The following is a 16928-nucleotide window of genomic DNA, read 5'->3' on the forward strand; positions in this document are numbered from 1 at the left end:
CCCCAACCCCGCTTACCCCAATCTCCCAAAGAGTGTTGTTAATAGGTATAAATTATTTCTTTCCTGAGTGTAAAAATATGGTATGCCTTTGTAGAAGAAAATGGAAGATATAGTCCGAACACAAATCCATGGTATAAACCTATAATTTTGACCTTGAGATCAAAGGTCAAGGTCATAAAGAGGTCATGAATGTACATGACACACAGTCTCATGGTGATACACCTATGCCTTATGGTATGACTATGTCAAAACCCTATAATCAATTTTGACCTTGAGGTCAAAGTTCAAGGTCATATAGGGGTCATGAAGGTACCCCACACATCGTCTCATGGTGATCCACCTGTGTACCAAATATGGTATGCCTATGTCAAAGAACAAAGAAGTTATGGCCCGGACACGAATCTGCACAGACGGACAGACAGACAGATTCCTATATACCCCCCAGAACTTTGTTCGGGGGGTATAAATATGTTGATGATTAAATTATGTTTGTGAGATAATCATGTTTTTGAGATAATTATGTTTGTGAGATCATTATGATTGTGAGATCAGTATGTTTGTGAGATTGTTGTTTGAGAGATAATTATATTTGTGAGATAATTATGTTTGTGAGATAATTATGTATGTGAGAGAATTATATTTGTGAGATAATTATGTTTGTGAGATTGTTATGTTTGTGACATAATTATATTTGTGACAGTGACACAGCAACACTGAGCTGTAATGTGACAGCTTTCAAAGAATACATGAAAATGATCCAGTTGTAGTACAGATGAATATTGTATGATATTGTACACTCTTATTACAATATTCAAAATTTATCACAACTGCAGGTTTGGAACAATTATGAATTAGTGTAATATGAGCTGCTTTATATTATATGTATACAGATTTATAGTTTGCCATTGATCAATCAAACATTAAACTGTGCTTGTAATTGCAATACAACGAGAACCTCACCCCACCCAAAAATTAACCAATATAGCATACATTAATTTAAGGAGAACTAGCATCTTCACGAGATCTTGCCAGTGATTTTACTATTGAAATTTTTAGCTGAACAGTTAGATTATCATATACATCTTAAGGAGGAATAACACACCAGAGAAATCTGATTTGGATGAAAAGTGGAGGATACGTACAACAATATTTTGAAATCAAAAACTTTCCAACCCACTTAACCTAGTCAAAAATGCAAATTAAGTAGAAATTTTAAAATCCTGCTGGACTTGAACCTGTGATCTACAGATCAGCACTCGACATATTAACTGACTGAGCTACCCTGCTAGGCAATTAAATCTCCCATATGGTTTGTGGTTCGATATGATTTATATTCAACGAGTTGAGTGTTTTCTATCCCTGAGCCTTGGCCAGTTGGATATAAATTATGTCAAACCACAAACCATGGGAGATTCTTTTTATCACATGTTAACCCTCTCCCCCTTGTTTTAGTTACATTACTGTTCGACCTTCAAAGCCGCAGAATATTATGTAGCTATGTCACTATAAACATTTTGTAAACAAACTACGTAAAATTGACGTTTGTTTGTGACGCCACAAACGGCGTAGGAAAACATAGTATAATAATTAAAATTTATGTAATGGGTGATATCCACTGGATAAGGGAGTTAAACATGTGATAAAAAGGGTATATACAAATATTACTGATATTCATATTGCTGATATGAAGTCAAACATTATGAAGTATAATACCTCCTTAAAACTTCTCATCCATTACATTATCACAAAATATGGCACCACCACCAACACATGCCATATCAGGGCCCACCAATATTTATTTGGTGTGTTTTCACAGATTTCCATGCATACAACAATATCAATGATTGCCCTGTCATCACTGTAACAATTGTTTCCTTAATACAAATTTCAGAACAGTTATCTGCCCTATATCATGATTTGAAATCCAAAATCAATATAACATTTTAATATTAGATGTGTATGTAATTCTATATTAATAAAGAATTTCGTGGGTCTGAAAATTTCACATACTAACCACATGAACAGTGTTTTCGTATATCATATATTCGAATCTTTCGCATTTTCCCGTCCCATGATTTATTTCCCTGTTTGAGTGTATACATGTATTAGCTGTTTTTTTTAAGTACCTCTACGTCTTGTTTAAGCATGGTCATTAGCTTATCTTTGCTCTCGGTCCCAATGCTAATACAAGCTCCATCACTGAGAAAGTCATTGTCCTTATAAGTGGGCAAATCCTTGGCCTGTAAAAAAACAAATTGGGAATAAGAATCACAGGGAAGTGAAAGAAGGAAATAGAGCACAAGAACTGCATCAAATATATTTGTTCATACTTAGGAAATTAGAAAGAGTAACAAATGCTTTATTCTATTTATGTATGGATGTCAAAAGGTTCAAAATATCATACTTTGCAATTCATTCCATGTAAAATGTTGTAATTTCTGATACATAGTTTGCATGTGCATATCAGTAATAAAAACTTTAAATGTGAATGCTAAATTTTTACTTTGAATGAAATGTAATACATTAAAATTGACTTGCATCTCAAATATGGTTAAGTAACATCAATGTATACAGTAGAATGCGAAATCTACCCAGAACCTGGCACAAATAATGCACATTCTTTATTTGTTTGATGTGATTTTACCATTTGTATGCATATGCAGTTACCATGATGACAGAATACACTCACTACCCCATACCAGCTACACACAATTCCCTTTTTGAACTTGGCATTTACATTTCATAGTGAAGCACTCAGCAATAGCATGACACAAGTGTCAAATGAAGTCATGATATCTTACTTCCTATACTAAAGCATATTATATAATATTTGATCAATTACAAATTTTCCCATACAAATAAAGTGAATTCTAAATTCATTGGCTTTCCAAACTTAGCATGCTGAATGCTTAAAGTTCTGAATTTCAAATAAGGACATGTGCTCCACTTAAAGTGTTTGTTTTTCCTTCACACTTGAGGAGATTCCTTTAAACAAGAGAGTACCATAGCATGTCTTTATCTATGTGTGTATTTTATCTATGTGTGTATTTTATCTATGTGTGTACTTTATCTATGTGTGTATTTTATCTGTGTGTGTATTTTATCTGTGTGTGTACTTTATGTGTGTATTTTATCTATGTGTGTATTTTATCTATGTGTGTACTTTATCTGTGTGTGTATTTTATCTGTGTGTGTACTTTATATGTGTGTGTACTTTATGTGTGTATTTTATCTATGTGTGTACTTTATCTATGTGTGTATTTTATCTGTGTGTGTACTTTATCTGTGTGTGTACTCTATCTGTGTGTGTATTTTATCTATGTGTGTACTTTATCTATGTGTGTACTTTATCTATGCGTGTATTTTATCTATGGGTGTACTTTATCTATGGGTGTACTTTATCTATGTGTGTACTTTATTTATGTGTGTATTTTATCTGTGCGTGTATTTTATCTATGGGTGTACTTTATCTATGTGTGTATTTTATCTGTGTGTGTACTTTATCTATGTGTATACTTTATCTATGTGTGTATTTTGACAGGAAACTTGCCTTCTCTTTATCACTAGCTGATCTGTCTACTGTTGACCCCTGAAAAGAAACAAGAATATCAGTAAAACTGACGGATGCTCCCCGAAATGCATCTAACCAAAAAACTACTTCATATGACGAATGACTCGCACAATGATCAATGACTGTTGAAATATTGTGAAATGAAGGTTTCTTTTTTAGGTATATGTTAAATGCTATTGACCTTTACAAAATGATCTTGAGTGACCTTTGAAAGCCATTCCCTAATACTTATTTGTTATATATGATCAATACCTATTAAAAAACTGTTGAAATAAGACACTTTTCCCATAAATATATTCATAAGGTACATGTATATGATCTGACTGACCTTGACCTTTCCAAATGACCTTGAGAGACCTTGGTCCAAAAATATCAATAACTGTTGAAATATTGTTGAAATGAAGGGTTTTTTTTTCACAAACCAGGTAAATGTTCAGTGGCATTTACATTTACAAAATGACTTTGAGTGGACTTTACCTGAAAGCTACTTCCTTATTACTTATTTGTGTGATATATCATCAATACCTGTTCAAAACTATTGAAATAAGGCACTTTTTACTTATATAAGGCATATGTTTTAAGCAACCTTGACCTTTTCAAAATGACCTTGAGAGACCTTGGTCCAAAAGATCAATTAACTGTTGAAATATCGTTGAAATGATCATTTAAATTAAGTATTTTTCATATATATAAGATATATGTACTGAGTGACCTTTACAAAATGACCTTGAGTAACCATTGTCTGAAAACCACTATTCCTTATTTGTGTGATATATGATCAATGCCTGTTGAATTTTTTTTTTTACTTAAATAAGGTATATGTTCTAAGTGACCTTGACCTTTCCAAATTGATCTTGGTCCAAAAGTTCCTGTCTCAAGGAATATCTGTGATCAATTATAATCAATTTCTGATGAAAGGTTTTGGAGTAAAACCAATATAACTTACACTCGCAAGTTATGCCCAACTGGCCTCATAACAGCACTAGAAATAGCTGGGGAAGGTCTTCTCTATATCCCAAATCAATCATTCGAAGGATTTTTCTTCTAAGACGAAAGGCCCACAGGTTTTATTGATCACCTGAGTATTAGTTAAAAGTATCACTAGGCCCAATAGCTATGAAATCTAGAAAAAAAATTCCTGTTCTGCATATCTAATCTAACTTTCAATATTCCACAACAATATAAAAGAAGATGTGTTCTTCAAACTTAAATGCCCTCAAAATTGCCGATAGATACTGATGAAAAAATATGTGTACCATTAACACGATACGACTAATTTGGAGCTGTCCTGGAGTCAAAACCCTAGGGTTGCAAAATTCGCAATTCTGATACAAAAGAAGTAAAAAATGTTCAACTATTAATGCACAACGATTGACGCAAGCAAAGATCAATAACAATAGGTCACCTAAGTGACTCAGGTGACCTCAAAAGAAATGAAAGGAGGATGGACTTGGAGCCAACTAAGTAAATAGTTACAGGATAGAGCATACTAGAGAACTCGGGTCGAGACCTTATGCACAGCCGAATGCAAAGAGGACTGTATAAAAATCATATTAAAAGTCTAAAACTCTCCTAATGATTGTTAACGCCTAAAAATGAGCATCTAAAGTATAAAAACTCTCCTAATGATTCTCAATACCTAAAAATGAGCATCTAAAGTATAAAAACTCTCCTAATGATTCTCAATACCTAAAAATGAGCATCTAAAGTATAAAAACTCTCCTAATGATTCTCAATACCTAAAAATAAGCATCATTTGGTCTACCGATACCTTAAGATCGTATTTCTTGTGTATATGAAGTCGAGGGCTGAACACGCATCTCATCACGACAACATACGTCTCGGTATCGTTTACAGTGATGCGATACATTCCCAGGTACTGCGGCAGCAATGTCTTGGCATGATTTTCCACAATGAACTGTAAAAAGGCATTCAATCAAAACATGAAAAAGTGCTATAACATATACATGTATTTTAAGATCTTCCAAATATTTTCACCATGTTACTGGTCTTTTTCAGTTGTGTCTCTTGTTACAGCATTAAACTACTAGTCACAATATCTTATATTTATTATATACTTTCAATTTCATCTCTTCTTTTTTCTTTAAAAGTTTGCGGGCATATATCACACGATATATGCCCGGAAACATTCCGGCCCGCAAACATTACGTCACAATCAAATTTCTACGCCGTTAATTTTCAAATTTTTCGTGTTTTTCATCTTTTACTCAGTTAAACCGATAAAGTTATTGTTAAAAATAAAATTATTGTTAGTTTCTAAATGAAATTGAAAGTATATAATAAAAAGGTTATAGACTTTGTATGGGAAATGTGTCGACCTCGTTTTTTGTCGCGAACGGACCTCGCAAGCTCGGTCCGTCTACGCGCCAAAAAACTCGGTCATCATATTTTCCCATACAAAGTCTATAACCTATAAGTATATATGTTACTGCAGTTATTTAAATGAAAACATGCATATATCATTTAACATTTACAGTTACCGATCTTTAATCTGACAGAACCAATGATGAGCTGTTTCTATGTGTTTTCTATGTCACTCACCTGATGATGCTGTTTTTATGTGACTTACTGACAATGATACACTGTGTCTGCCCCTCACTCACCTGATGATATTGTTTTAGAATTAGATGAAGCTGCTCAACTTCCTCACTGACTAGCGTTTTAATGAAGTATTTTTTATCATGAGACGTCATCATTCTTGCACCACTTCTCCCGGGAGAATCTATATCCTCTGGATGCTTGGTCAAGGAATTCTACAAAAATGTATATTCATTCAATAATAGTCATAAGTAGGTCAACTACCATCAAGGCTTTAACTCAAGGCACCTAGCAATTAGTCTGTCCATCCGTAGTTTACTGCACTGCTAGCAACATGCAGCAACAACTTTGTCACGACAAAGTCACAGGAATTTATACATGTCCCCATTTTGTGTTCCTCTATCAATGGAAGATGTTGATTAAACCGTTAGGATGTTAATACTATCCACACTCTAGGGCTTGTCATGAATTAAATGCATCATTTGGTGCCGCAATGTTCCGTAAACAATTTGTAGACTGGTCAAACATGATACCTTGCAAATTGCAAAACCTTGCAATATGGTGGTATTGTTTTGATGGCTACTTTTCTAAGTCTTCGTAAAGTGTCAAGCAGTGACATCACACGGAATGTACCAGTATGTCCGTGGGCTGATGGATCTGTGATGTTACTAGTCTTACTAGATCTAACAATGATTGTTGTAGTGATGTTACTAGATTTAACAATGATCGTTGAAGCGATATCGATGTTACGTGTCTTGCTAGATTTAACGACTATCGTAGTTACTTAGCAATGATGCATACATCGGGGAGCTTCCAGGACATGGATGCTTCAATTCAGCAGGTTTTCTTACATGGGTGACTGAGCTAGTTTTAGTCCAATATGTATTTTAGGCTTGCATATAATGTTATACAGTTGAACCATGATATCTCGAACACTGATATCTCAAATACCATGGATATGTCGAAGTGATTCAGAAGTCCCAACCACTTATTCTTTAATTATTTTATCCTTGATATCTCGAATCCTCAGATATCTCAAAGTTTTTTCTCTGCTCCATCGAGTTTGATACAATGAGGTTTGACTGTAGTTGATATATTATATATTAGATAAATGATTCAAATCAGACTCTGGCCTCTTTAGGTTTTAGAAATAAATTGTAACACAAATATATATTATTACATCCCAACATTACAACACAGAAAACTTCTACAATACTGGGTTTTCCTTACTGAATCAGGGGTTGTTGTAGAAGTTGAAAAGTAAGAATAAATTGTAGATCAATAAAATTCTTATAAGCTTACTGACAAAGCATGGTTTTACTATAAGATTGATTATACAGCAATAAAACCTCCATTTTTTTTTTTTTTTACCCTGGCATGTAACTCTTGCACGGTTCCTGAATTTAAGAGGCTATACATTGAGGCCAGTGTCAGGCAAAATTGGAATCAATTACCCCTTCACTTCCTGCCTTCCAGACCTTTATCTAGTAGTTTATGATGAGAAATAATTGCGACATAATTATGTAGTTGGCATTATTTTCTATTTTTAAAAAAACCCAAACTAAAGATCTGCTCAGTGATACAAATGTTCAATTTTTCAATCTTTCTTAACTTTAAGCTATGTACAGCTCATCAGTTTACATAAATCAGTAGAGTTCCTTATTTGTAGCTGTGTACTCTACCACTTATTGGCCACTCTTTTAACAGATAAGGTTCGGAGAAATGTGCAGACATATAATATCTATTTAATTCGTGTTTCTTTTAATATCCAGCAGTAATTTGTTTTAACTTCATAATAATTCCTTTCTACAACTTTTGGTGTATTTAGAAGAAAACCTCTCTCATTCCAGCTCTCTAACTTTATGCTTCTTTAGATCTACAACTTTTGGTGTATTTAGAAGAAAACCTCTCTCATTCCAGCTCTCTCTAACTCTATGCTTCTTTAGGTTACAACTTATGGTGTATTTAGGTGAAAACCTCTCTCATTCCAGCTCTCTCTAACTCTATGCTTCTTTAGGTTACAACTTATGGTATATTTAGATGAAATCCTCTCTCATTCCAGCTCTCTAACTTTATGCTTCTTTAGATCTACTACTTATGGTATATTTAGATGAAATCCTCTCTCATTCCAGCTCTCTCTAACTCTATGCTTCTTTAGGTTACAACTTATGGTGTATTTAGGTGAAAACCTCTCTCATTCCAGCTCTCTCTAACTCTATGCTTCTTTAGGTTACAACTTATGGTGTATTTAGGTGAAAACCTCTCTCATTCCAGCTCTCTCTAACTCTATGCTTCTTTAGGTTACAACTTATGGCATATTTAGATGAAATCCTCTCTCATTCCAGCTCTCTAACTTTATGCTTCTTTAGATGTACAACTTATGGTGTATTTAGATGAAATCCTCTCTCATTTAATGGACAGCAGCTGTTTGTAAAGAGAGATCAGATCAATCAAATCAAAAACTACATAGAGACAGACATGATAACACCTGTATACAATATAACACCTGTATATGATGGGTTTATAAGCCACCAGTTATTGCTATTACTAATGAGAAAGACACTGCTGCACGCAAACTTTGCTATCCTACAGATTGCGTTAATCTCCATGGTAACAAGAGGTAATGTACATTATGGTGAAAAATAACTGATCAGCCAAAACGAGAAAGAATCAGATTAGTATTAATGATTCAACATACTGCATTCATGTTTCAGAAGGCAACGGCCATCTATCATGTCAGTAACCTCATTGATTCAAGTCATAATCATAGAACCCGGCCAAGAGAATGGACAAAATCAAACAACACATCCTAGTGCACACTGGTCAGCAGACAGCAACAAAAATTCAATTTACAATCATCAAAACTTCAATTTACAACCATCAAAACTTCAATTTACAGCCATCAACTCAATTCTCTGCTTGTAACTTGTGAAAAACAAAACTAATTCTTTCTTATATCATCACATGTAATGATGTGTGCAGAGTGAATTTCATGGTGTATATCTACATAATATTCTCTTATAAAGTTCACATGCATTTATACATGTATATTCTTAAAATCTCACAATTGTGACCCAGAATTTATCAAAAGCATATAAAGTTTTGGTGCAGATATGGATGGGTGGAGTTGGAGGTGGCAGGGGTCTGGATCCCTTATACTAACTCTCTCTGAGATTGGTAAAAAATACATATATTTGCTATTTTAAATTTCAGTTGTAAAATATTAAATGTTAACAGAATGGACCCCCCCCCCCCCCCCCCCACCCCCAAGGTCACGGTAGTGCATGAGTTGATACACGGCCACTCTAGATAAGTAGATTTAGTCATAGTCACAAGTCAAGGTCATGGTAGTACATGAGTTGACACATGGCCGCTCTAGAGAAGTTGATTAGTCACACGCCAAGGTCACAGTATCCGCACTGGACACTTTCAATATCCTTTGACAAATAGGAGCATTTTTAAAGAAGCAGCACAGAAACATTTTATATTTGTATCCAAAATTGGAAACTTAATATTTAAAAGTGTAATCAGACATTGACAGCAAACAGATGATGCATGGATGCCTAGAAGCTCACATTTGCCTTTGGACTGAACTTTTATAAAAGTCAATCTATCAATCAATTGAAATCTGATGAACATTACAGTTCATTCACTAAATATCTACCATTGTCTCTGTATCTTGTGAAGGTACTATCCATCTCATATTGAAAGACCCTGTCAACACTTACCATATAATCAAGGTCGTCAATTCCAAACCGTTCCCTCAGATTTCTGAACACAATCGGGCAGTATTCTTTGAACTTGAAGTGACTTGGCATTGATTCTCTGAGAAAATAACAATTGTAGACACTATATTTGTAATGTTTTTGCCTTTGATATCTCTACAAATTGTAATGATAGCCATTTCCTCATGAATGTGCTGCAGTTGTAAGCAATGTACATCTCAATACAGTCTACACATATAAAGTACATGTGCTTCCATTTAATGACTGAGAATGTTAACAGAAATAATAGTAGAATGTAAATATTTAAACAAGAGTACCACAAATGGTACAACATATGCCCATTGGACAGTGAAATTCAACCTGTAAGCACATTATGCACTCGGACTCTGAATTGATATCACACATATTTTGAATAGAAAAGCCTTAAAGTAATTCATGATGCACCAATCTATCTGGCATGTAAACTGATTATGTATTTATCTGAGAGGAAGGTTGCAATATGTGAATCCATGATGAGAAAAAGTCCAGGAAACTTTTTGACCTACTCTTAATCCTAAAGTAGGTCAGAGTGCACCGATCAAGTTGAAATGTGAAATGATTATGTATTTCTCTGAAAGGGAGGATGTGACAAAATTTCAGGGCAATACCTGTATTTGTAACGGGAAAAGTCTGGAAAACGGTTTGACCTACTTTTAGCCCAAAAGTAGGTTTTGACCTACTTTTAACCCTAAAGTAGGTCATGGTGCACCAATCCAGCTGAAATGCAAACTTACTCTTAATATGCTTTTTGAGGAAGAAATTGTGACCAAATTTCAACACTGTACATTCATCCTTATGGAAAAAAGTCTGGAAAACATGACTTTGGACTGACATACAGACAGACCAATCCAGCTGAAATTCAAACTGAACTTGTATTCCTCCAAGAGGAAACTTGTGACTAAATTTGTAATGAAAAAAAGCCTAGAAAACTGTTTGGCCTACTATTAGCCATAAAGTAGGTCACTGCGCACCACTTCAGCTGAAAAGCAAACTCATTCTTACGCCATTACTCAAACCAAACTGTTTGTAAGGTGTGATTTTATTGGATGCCTTGGAAAGCCAAAGCACGATATTTTGAAGTGTCAGAAATGCGACCAAATCTGCCAAGGGGGAGATGAGAGTAAGCGAATCAGACAATTGGCTTGCGAAAATGAATATACCTTTTATCTTGATAAATTTGAGGCAGCCCAGGTGAAATACAGTTACACGCTTATAATGAAGTGCTGGGGATAAACAATTTTGATTCGTTTTAAACATAACTCATTATATCCAATAACCTTACAACATGTTTTTAAACCGACAGGGAATGAAAATCACTTTGCTGTTAAGCATGAATTCATTATAAGCATGTTCGCTGAGACCGTGTTTCACTGTAAGTATGAATTCATTATAAATGTGTTAGTTATAACCATGTTTTACTGTAAACATGAATTCATTATAAGGGTATTTACTGTAACTGTGTTTTACTGTAAACATGAATTCATTATAAGTGTGTTAGCTGTAACTGTGTTTCACTGTAAATATGAATTCATTATATTAAGTGTGTTTGCAGTAACCGTGCTTTACTGTAAACATGAATTCATTATAAGTGTGTTCGCTGTAACTGTGTTTTACTGGAAACATGAATTCATTATAAGTGTGTTTGCAGTAACCGTGCTTTACTGTAAACATGAATTCATTATATTAAGTGTGTTTGCAGTAACCGTGCTTTACTGTAAACATGAATTCATTATAAGAGTGTTAGCTGTAACTGTGTTTTACTGTAAATATGAATTCATTATATTAAGTGTGTTTGCAGTAACCGTGCTTTACTGTAAACATGAATTCATTATAAGTGTGTTCGCTAGCTGTAACTGTGTTTTACTGTAAACATGAATTCATTATAAATGTGTTAGCTGTAACCGTGTTTTACTGTAAATATGAATTCATTATATTAAGTGTGTTTGCAGTAACCGTGCTTTACTGTAAACATGAATTCATTATATTAAGTGTGTTTGCAGTAACCGTGCTTTACTGTAAACATGAATTCATTATAAGAGTGTTAGCTGTAACTGTGTTTTACTGTAAATATGAATTCATTATATTAAGTGTGTTTGCAGTAACCGTGCTTTACTGTAAACATGAATTCATTATAAGTGTGTTCGCTAGCTGTAACTGTGTTTTACTGTAAACATGAATTCATTATAAATGTGTTAGCTGTAACCGTGTTTTACTGTAAACATGAATTCATTATCAGCATGTTCGCTGTAACTGTGTTTTACTGTAAACATGAATTCATTATAAGTGTGTTAGCTGTAACCATGTTTTACTGTAAACATGAATTCATTATCAGCATGTTCGCTGTAACTGTGTTTTAAGGTAGTGTGGAGTGTATACACGAACGTACCTAAAATACACTACTACATTAATGTAATTAATTATGTAATTAGGTTACATAACAGTCTACCTACTTGTTGAATTTGTGGTAATCCACATGAACTTTGCTGAAGGCCTTGAAGTCATCAGGCATCAGCATTACTGGTATACTGACATGGTTCAAAGTATTAATCTACAAAATTTCAAAACAAATGATCATTTTGATATAAGAATGAGACCTATCTGAAATTTGTTCACTATAACAGATGGGTGTGTACCTGCATTTACATGTGTTTAAACTGAATAAGGCTCAGCGAGACACATAAGTCCTGGACTCTGCAAGTTTTGTACATGACAAGACACATTGAGTCCCGGACCCTGTAGGTTTTGTACATGACAAGACACATTGAGTCGTGGACCCTGTAGGTTTTGTATATAAAAAGACATATCGAGTTCTGGACCCTGTAGGTTTTGTACATGACAAGACACATTGAGTCCTGACCCTGTAGGTTTTGTACATGACAAGACACATTGAGTCATGGACCCTGTAGGTTTTGTACATGACAAGACACATTGAGTTCTGGACCCTGTAGGTTTTGTACATGACAAGACACATTGAGTTCTGGACCCTGTAGGTTTTGTACATGACAAGACACATTGAGTCCTGACCCTGTAGGTTTTGTACATGATAGACTTATTAGAGCTTGCAGTGAATCTTCCTTGAATTGATCTTTAATGTTTGACTTTAGGAACCACACTACAGGTTTCATACTGATCAGTATCTTGAAACATCATGTCACCTTTTTATGGAAATGCAGGTGACCAAAAAGCTCTTGTAAACTCAAGAGTCTACATGCAGTGATGAAAATTGAACTCACTCTTTAGTTCTTTACTAGAAAGCTCCACAATAATGTACATACTAATACATGTACATTCAAGAGAATGCATGCATACATCAATATATGCATATAATGAAACAAGAGCTCCACAAGCATATAATCTCACAATGAATGCATGCCTACAAGCTTCTTCTATGAAGTCCTATAGTGACCTTGACCTTTTGACTCACAAAATTGATATTAATAACTAAGCCACATGTGAAGTATCAAATTAATCAAGCAAAAACAAATGTGGCCTGTAGAGTGTCCACAAGTTCAGTGTTACACACACTCACCTACACAAAACAGTTTCATTACTATATCCCTTCTCGCAACAAATTGCGAGGGGATATTTTAAAAAAATCTGCAAAAGACCAATTTTTGCAAAGGGCTATTGTTCCTGTAAAAGAATATGCAAATTACTGCAGTTGTTCATAAAGAAGTTTTATGTCAATACCTCGGAGGTAAACTGTGGATATAAAACAGACAGACAAATAGAATATACCGGTAGCTGTAATACAGCATCTAGGAAGGACAACCCTATACATCATAAACAGACTGTAAGATTAATTTTCCTTAATTACTGTTTACTTCCATCTAGCCTACTGGTAAATGTCACAGCACACCAATTACATTCCATTTTCATCACAGTTCCACAGAGAATTTCCTACAAATATCCAGATTGTATTGATGGCAGTGCCAACACGAGGTGTTATATCCTCAAATACCACCAACCATTGAACATGTTGAGAGAGAGAGAGAGAGAGAGAGAGAGAGAGAGAGAGAGAGAGGAGAGAGAGAGAGAGAGAGAGAGAGAGAGAGAGAGAGAGAGAGAGAGTTCACCTGTTTTATGTTCTTTGTAGAAGGGAACAATATTTTACATTATCAGGGTACATAAACAAACTCCTCCCCCCACCATACAAACTGCATTAATTCCTTATATCTATATTTTGTAATGTATACGTAACTCGTTTCTTTAAGTTAATTTAAAGGTCACATAATTGTATCTCAAAGTTTATGTAACATATCTGCATGCATGACTACCAAAAATTCAGCTGTTGTTATCAGAGACTCTGCAGTGCAAAATCACCTGTATTGAAATCAATGCTTGACATTGATTTATTGCTTCTTAACTGTGCCATTACATCATACCGGTGATATTATTGTTTACTTTATGAGTACCATTTCAGTGTACTTAAGCCTCAGTGTTTGGGGAAGGCCTATCTAATTACTCAATATTGAACTGAAGTATGAACCGCCCTGTCTATCAAGCAAGAATATCATTTTTTACTCTGACATAGGCAATCTTAATCTGTGATTTAAATTTGAAACTTGGGGGTGGGGTGTGATTATATAAACAATAGCAAATGGTAAATGCTTGAATTATGACATCACAATTCATGAGTTCAAAATACAATTTAACTTTTCAACATCTGTTCATAGAAAATTTACATTGTCAAATCCCTTAATGTTTAGAAATTTCATATCTTTACTTATTTACAACAAAAAAAACCCCATTAAAACAAAATATACATGTACATCAACCCTGGTGTGCTTCCATTTTTTGTTTTGTTTTTGGTATCAAGTGTCCTTAATTATAGAGATTCGATATCTCAAACTGTATGGTCCTAGCTTTTAATCAATAACTGTTATTCAAAAACATGTTTACATATTGCATTTTGAATTATTCTGTGCAGCACCTCTATACAGACACTGATTAAATTCAGGTGGATTTCATACTGTACTTAATCTAGCTATCAACAAAACTGAATTTATTGTATATTCTTTCTTGACTTGTCAAAGAGAACTGTTCCATTCTCCACTAGAATTGTTCCATTCCCACACAACAAACTGTTCCATTCAAACCATTAAATGTTCCATTCCCAGACCAAAGCATTCCATTCCCCATCTGAAACTGTTGCTGATAAAACATTCATTTCCGCAAATTGTTCCTTCTCTTGCTTCTCGGTGAATGGTCATTTGGAACACATTTAGTGTTAATGAATCATTGTAGATCAACATGGCACCCAGTTGGGGACAATGAAGACAAAATAAATAGTTGATGAAAAGGACAAGAGATTAACTGTGTAATAGAGGATTTTTTCAAGATCGGTCGCAAAGGGGTTTCGAAACAAAATTTTAAATTATATGCTTCACTAGTACAAGTGCGTTTAAGTCTTGGACAAATAAAACAAATATATCAATAAAACTGATGGATGCTCCTGAAAATGCATGCATCTCACCAATGAACTACTTTGTATGACGAATAACTCTCACACTGATCAATAACTGTTGAAATATTGTTGAAATGAAGGTTTCTTTTTCATATATAAGGTATGTTGAGTGACACTGACCAACAAAATGACCTTGAGTGACCTTTGTCTGAAAGCCATTTCCCTATTACTTATTTGTGTGATAAATACCGGTTCAAAAACTGTTGATTGATTGATTGTATCTTGCTTAGTGTCTCTCTCTCAAGAATTTTTCACTCATATGGAGACGTCACCAAGAACAGTGAAAGGCTTCAAATTTAGGACTGCTCGGCGCTTATGACCATTGAGCAGGGAGGGTTCTTTAGCATGCCACACCTACTATGTACTGAACAAATAACCTAAAAAATCTTGAAATTTGAACCATTTTTTGATCCATCTATACATTTGTCAATGTTTATTTATATAATGTTTCAAGTAGAATGAAAGAAATATCCAAAGATAACTGTATTTGTTTTATTTCATAAAGATTGTTATACAGTAAAACTCGAATATAGCAAAATTACAGCTATAGCGAAGTGAAAACGATTTCCCCGGCAAATTCTTTATATATTCTATAGAAAAATCTGTGTCTATAACGAACACGGATATAGCGAATTTACGGATATAACGAAGTAAATTCCTATTCCCCTTGAATTAAAAATGAACATAAAAATCACCTTTTATAACAAATTTATTGTTTTCATTTTAAACTCTTTGTGATTTTTAACAATCGTTTTCCATTGACATAAAGGATCTACACTTATTACAAAATTTATGTTTGTATTTTTTCAAAAAAGGTTGTTAACACAAAACAATACTTACACATACGTTTAGGAAATATATTGTCGTTAATTAAATTTGAAGTTTGATTGCATTTATTTTATCGTACACTCCTTTATTTGTGTAAAGCAACAAGTAAATGTCAAATGCAATAGACTTAGTACATGTATGTATTGCGCAATTTTTTTTTGACATTTCTCTCTAGACATGTTCTTGCATGACTTAATAATCCATCAAGATAAATTATCATATATAAATCAACGTGTATATTTCTTGTATAAAAATATTTCTTCTCGAAAATATATAGGCTTTATTTCTTTTAAAGACAATACAAACGCAAGTATATCGATTGCTGCTTTCTTAGAGAACTGATACATGTAGAACAAATCAGTTTTATAACGAATTCGTTATATTTGAATTATGAATTCGCTATAAACGTATAGCAAATTACGTTTATAGCGAATTTTTATAGAGGGTCCCCAGAAATTCGCTATATCAGAGTTTTACTGTAATATTGTGATATATATTGCAATACAAAATTTAATATTGCAATACAATATCGCAATACGATTTTCCAATTGCAATACCAAGCACTATCCTTGACTTCCCAAAATGATCTTGAAAGACCTTGGTCCAAAAGTCCTTGTCTCAATTGGAACATTTGTGATCAATTATATCAATTTCTGATGACAGGTTTAGGAGATATAAACTCCAAATGGATAGACCACTGTAAATGTATGTTCCCCAAATTTTTTTGGGGGGAGCATAA

At 33.9% G+C, this 16928-nt stretch overlaps 1 protein-coding gene across 2 annotated transcripts in view; it reads right to left on the bottom strand.

Moving 5' to 3' along the window:
• The window catches only part of LOC125666800 (phosphatidylinositol 5-phosphate 4-kinase type-2 alpha-like), a 33050-nt gene that overhangs the window by 8883 nt on the left and 7239 nt on the right, over positions 1-16928 (bottom strand). The window contains exons 1-7 of one of the 2 annotated variants that reach the window (XM_048900093.2): positions 13719-13946; positions 12345-12442; positions 9859-9955; positions 6196-6345; positions 5343-5489; positions 3551-3589; positions 2127-2240 (exon numbers count right to left, since the gene is read on the bottom strand). In XM_048900093.2, the coding sequence (XP_048756050.1) occupies positions 2127-2240; positions 3551-3589; positions 5343-5489; positions 6196-6345; positions 9859-9955; positions 12345-12442; positions 13719-13724 (651 nt within the window). In that variant the 5' untranslated portion in view covers positions 13725-13946. Of the gene's footprint in view, positions 1-2126; positions 2241-3550; positions 3590-5342; positions 5490-6195; positions 6346-9858; positions 9956-12344; positions 12443-13718; positions 13947-16928 lie in introns of those variants that run through there. The other variant, XM_048900092.2, reaches the window with a different exon arrangement.

This window comes from Ostrea edulis, chromosome 10 (genome assembly GCF_947568905.1).
Source record: "Ostrea edulis chromosome 10, xbOstEdul1.1, whole genome shotgun sequence".
NCBI lineage: Eukaryota > Metazoa > Mollusca > Bivalvia > Ostreida > Ostreidae > Ostrea > Ostrea edulis.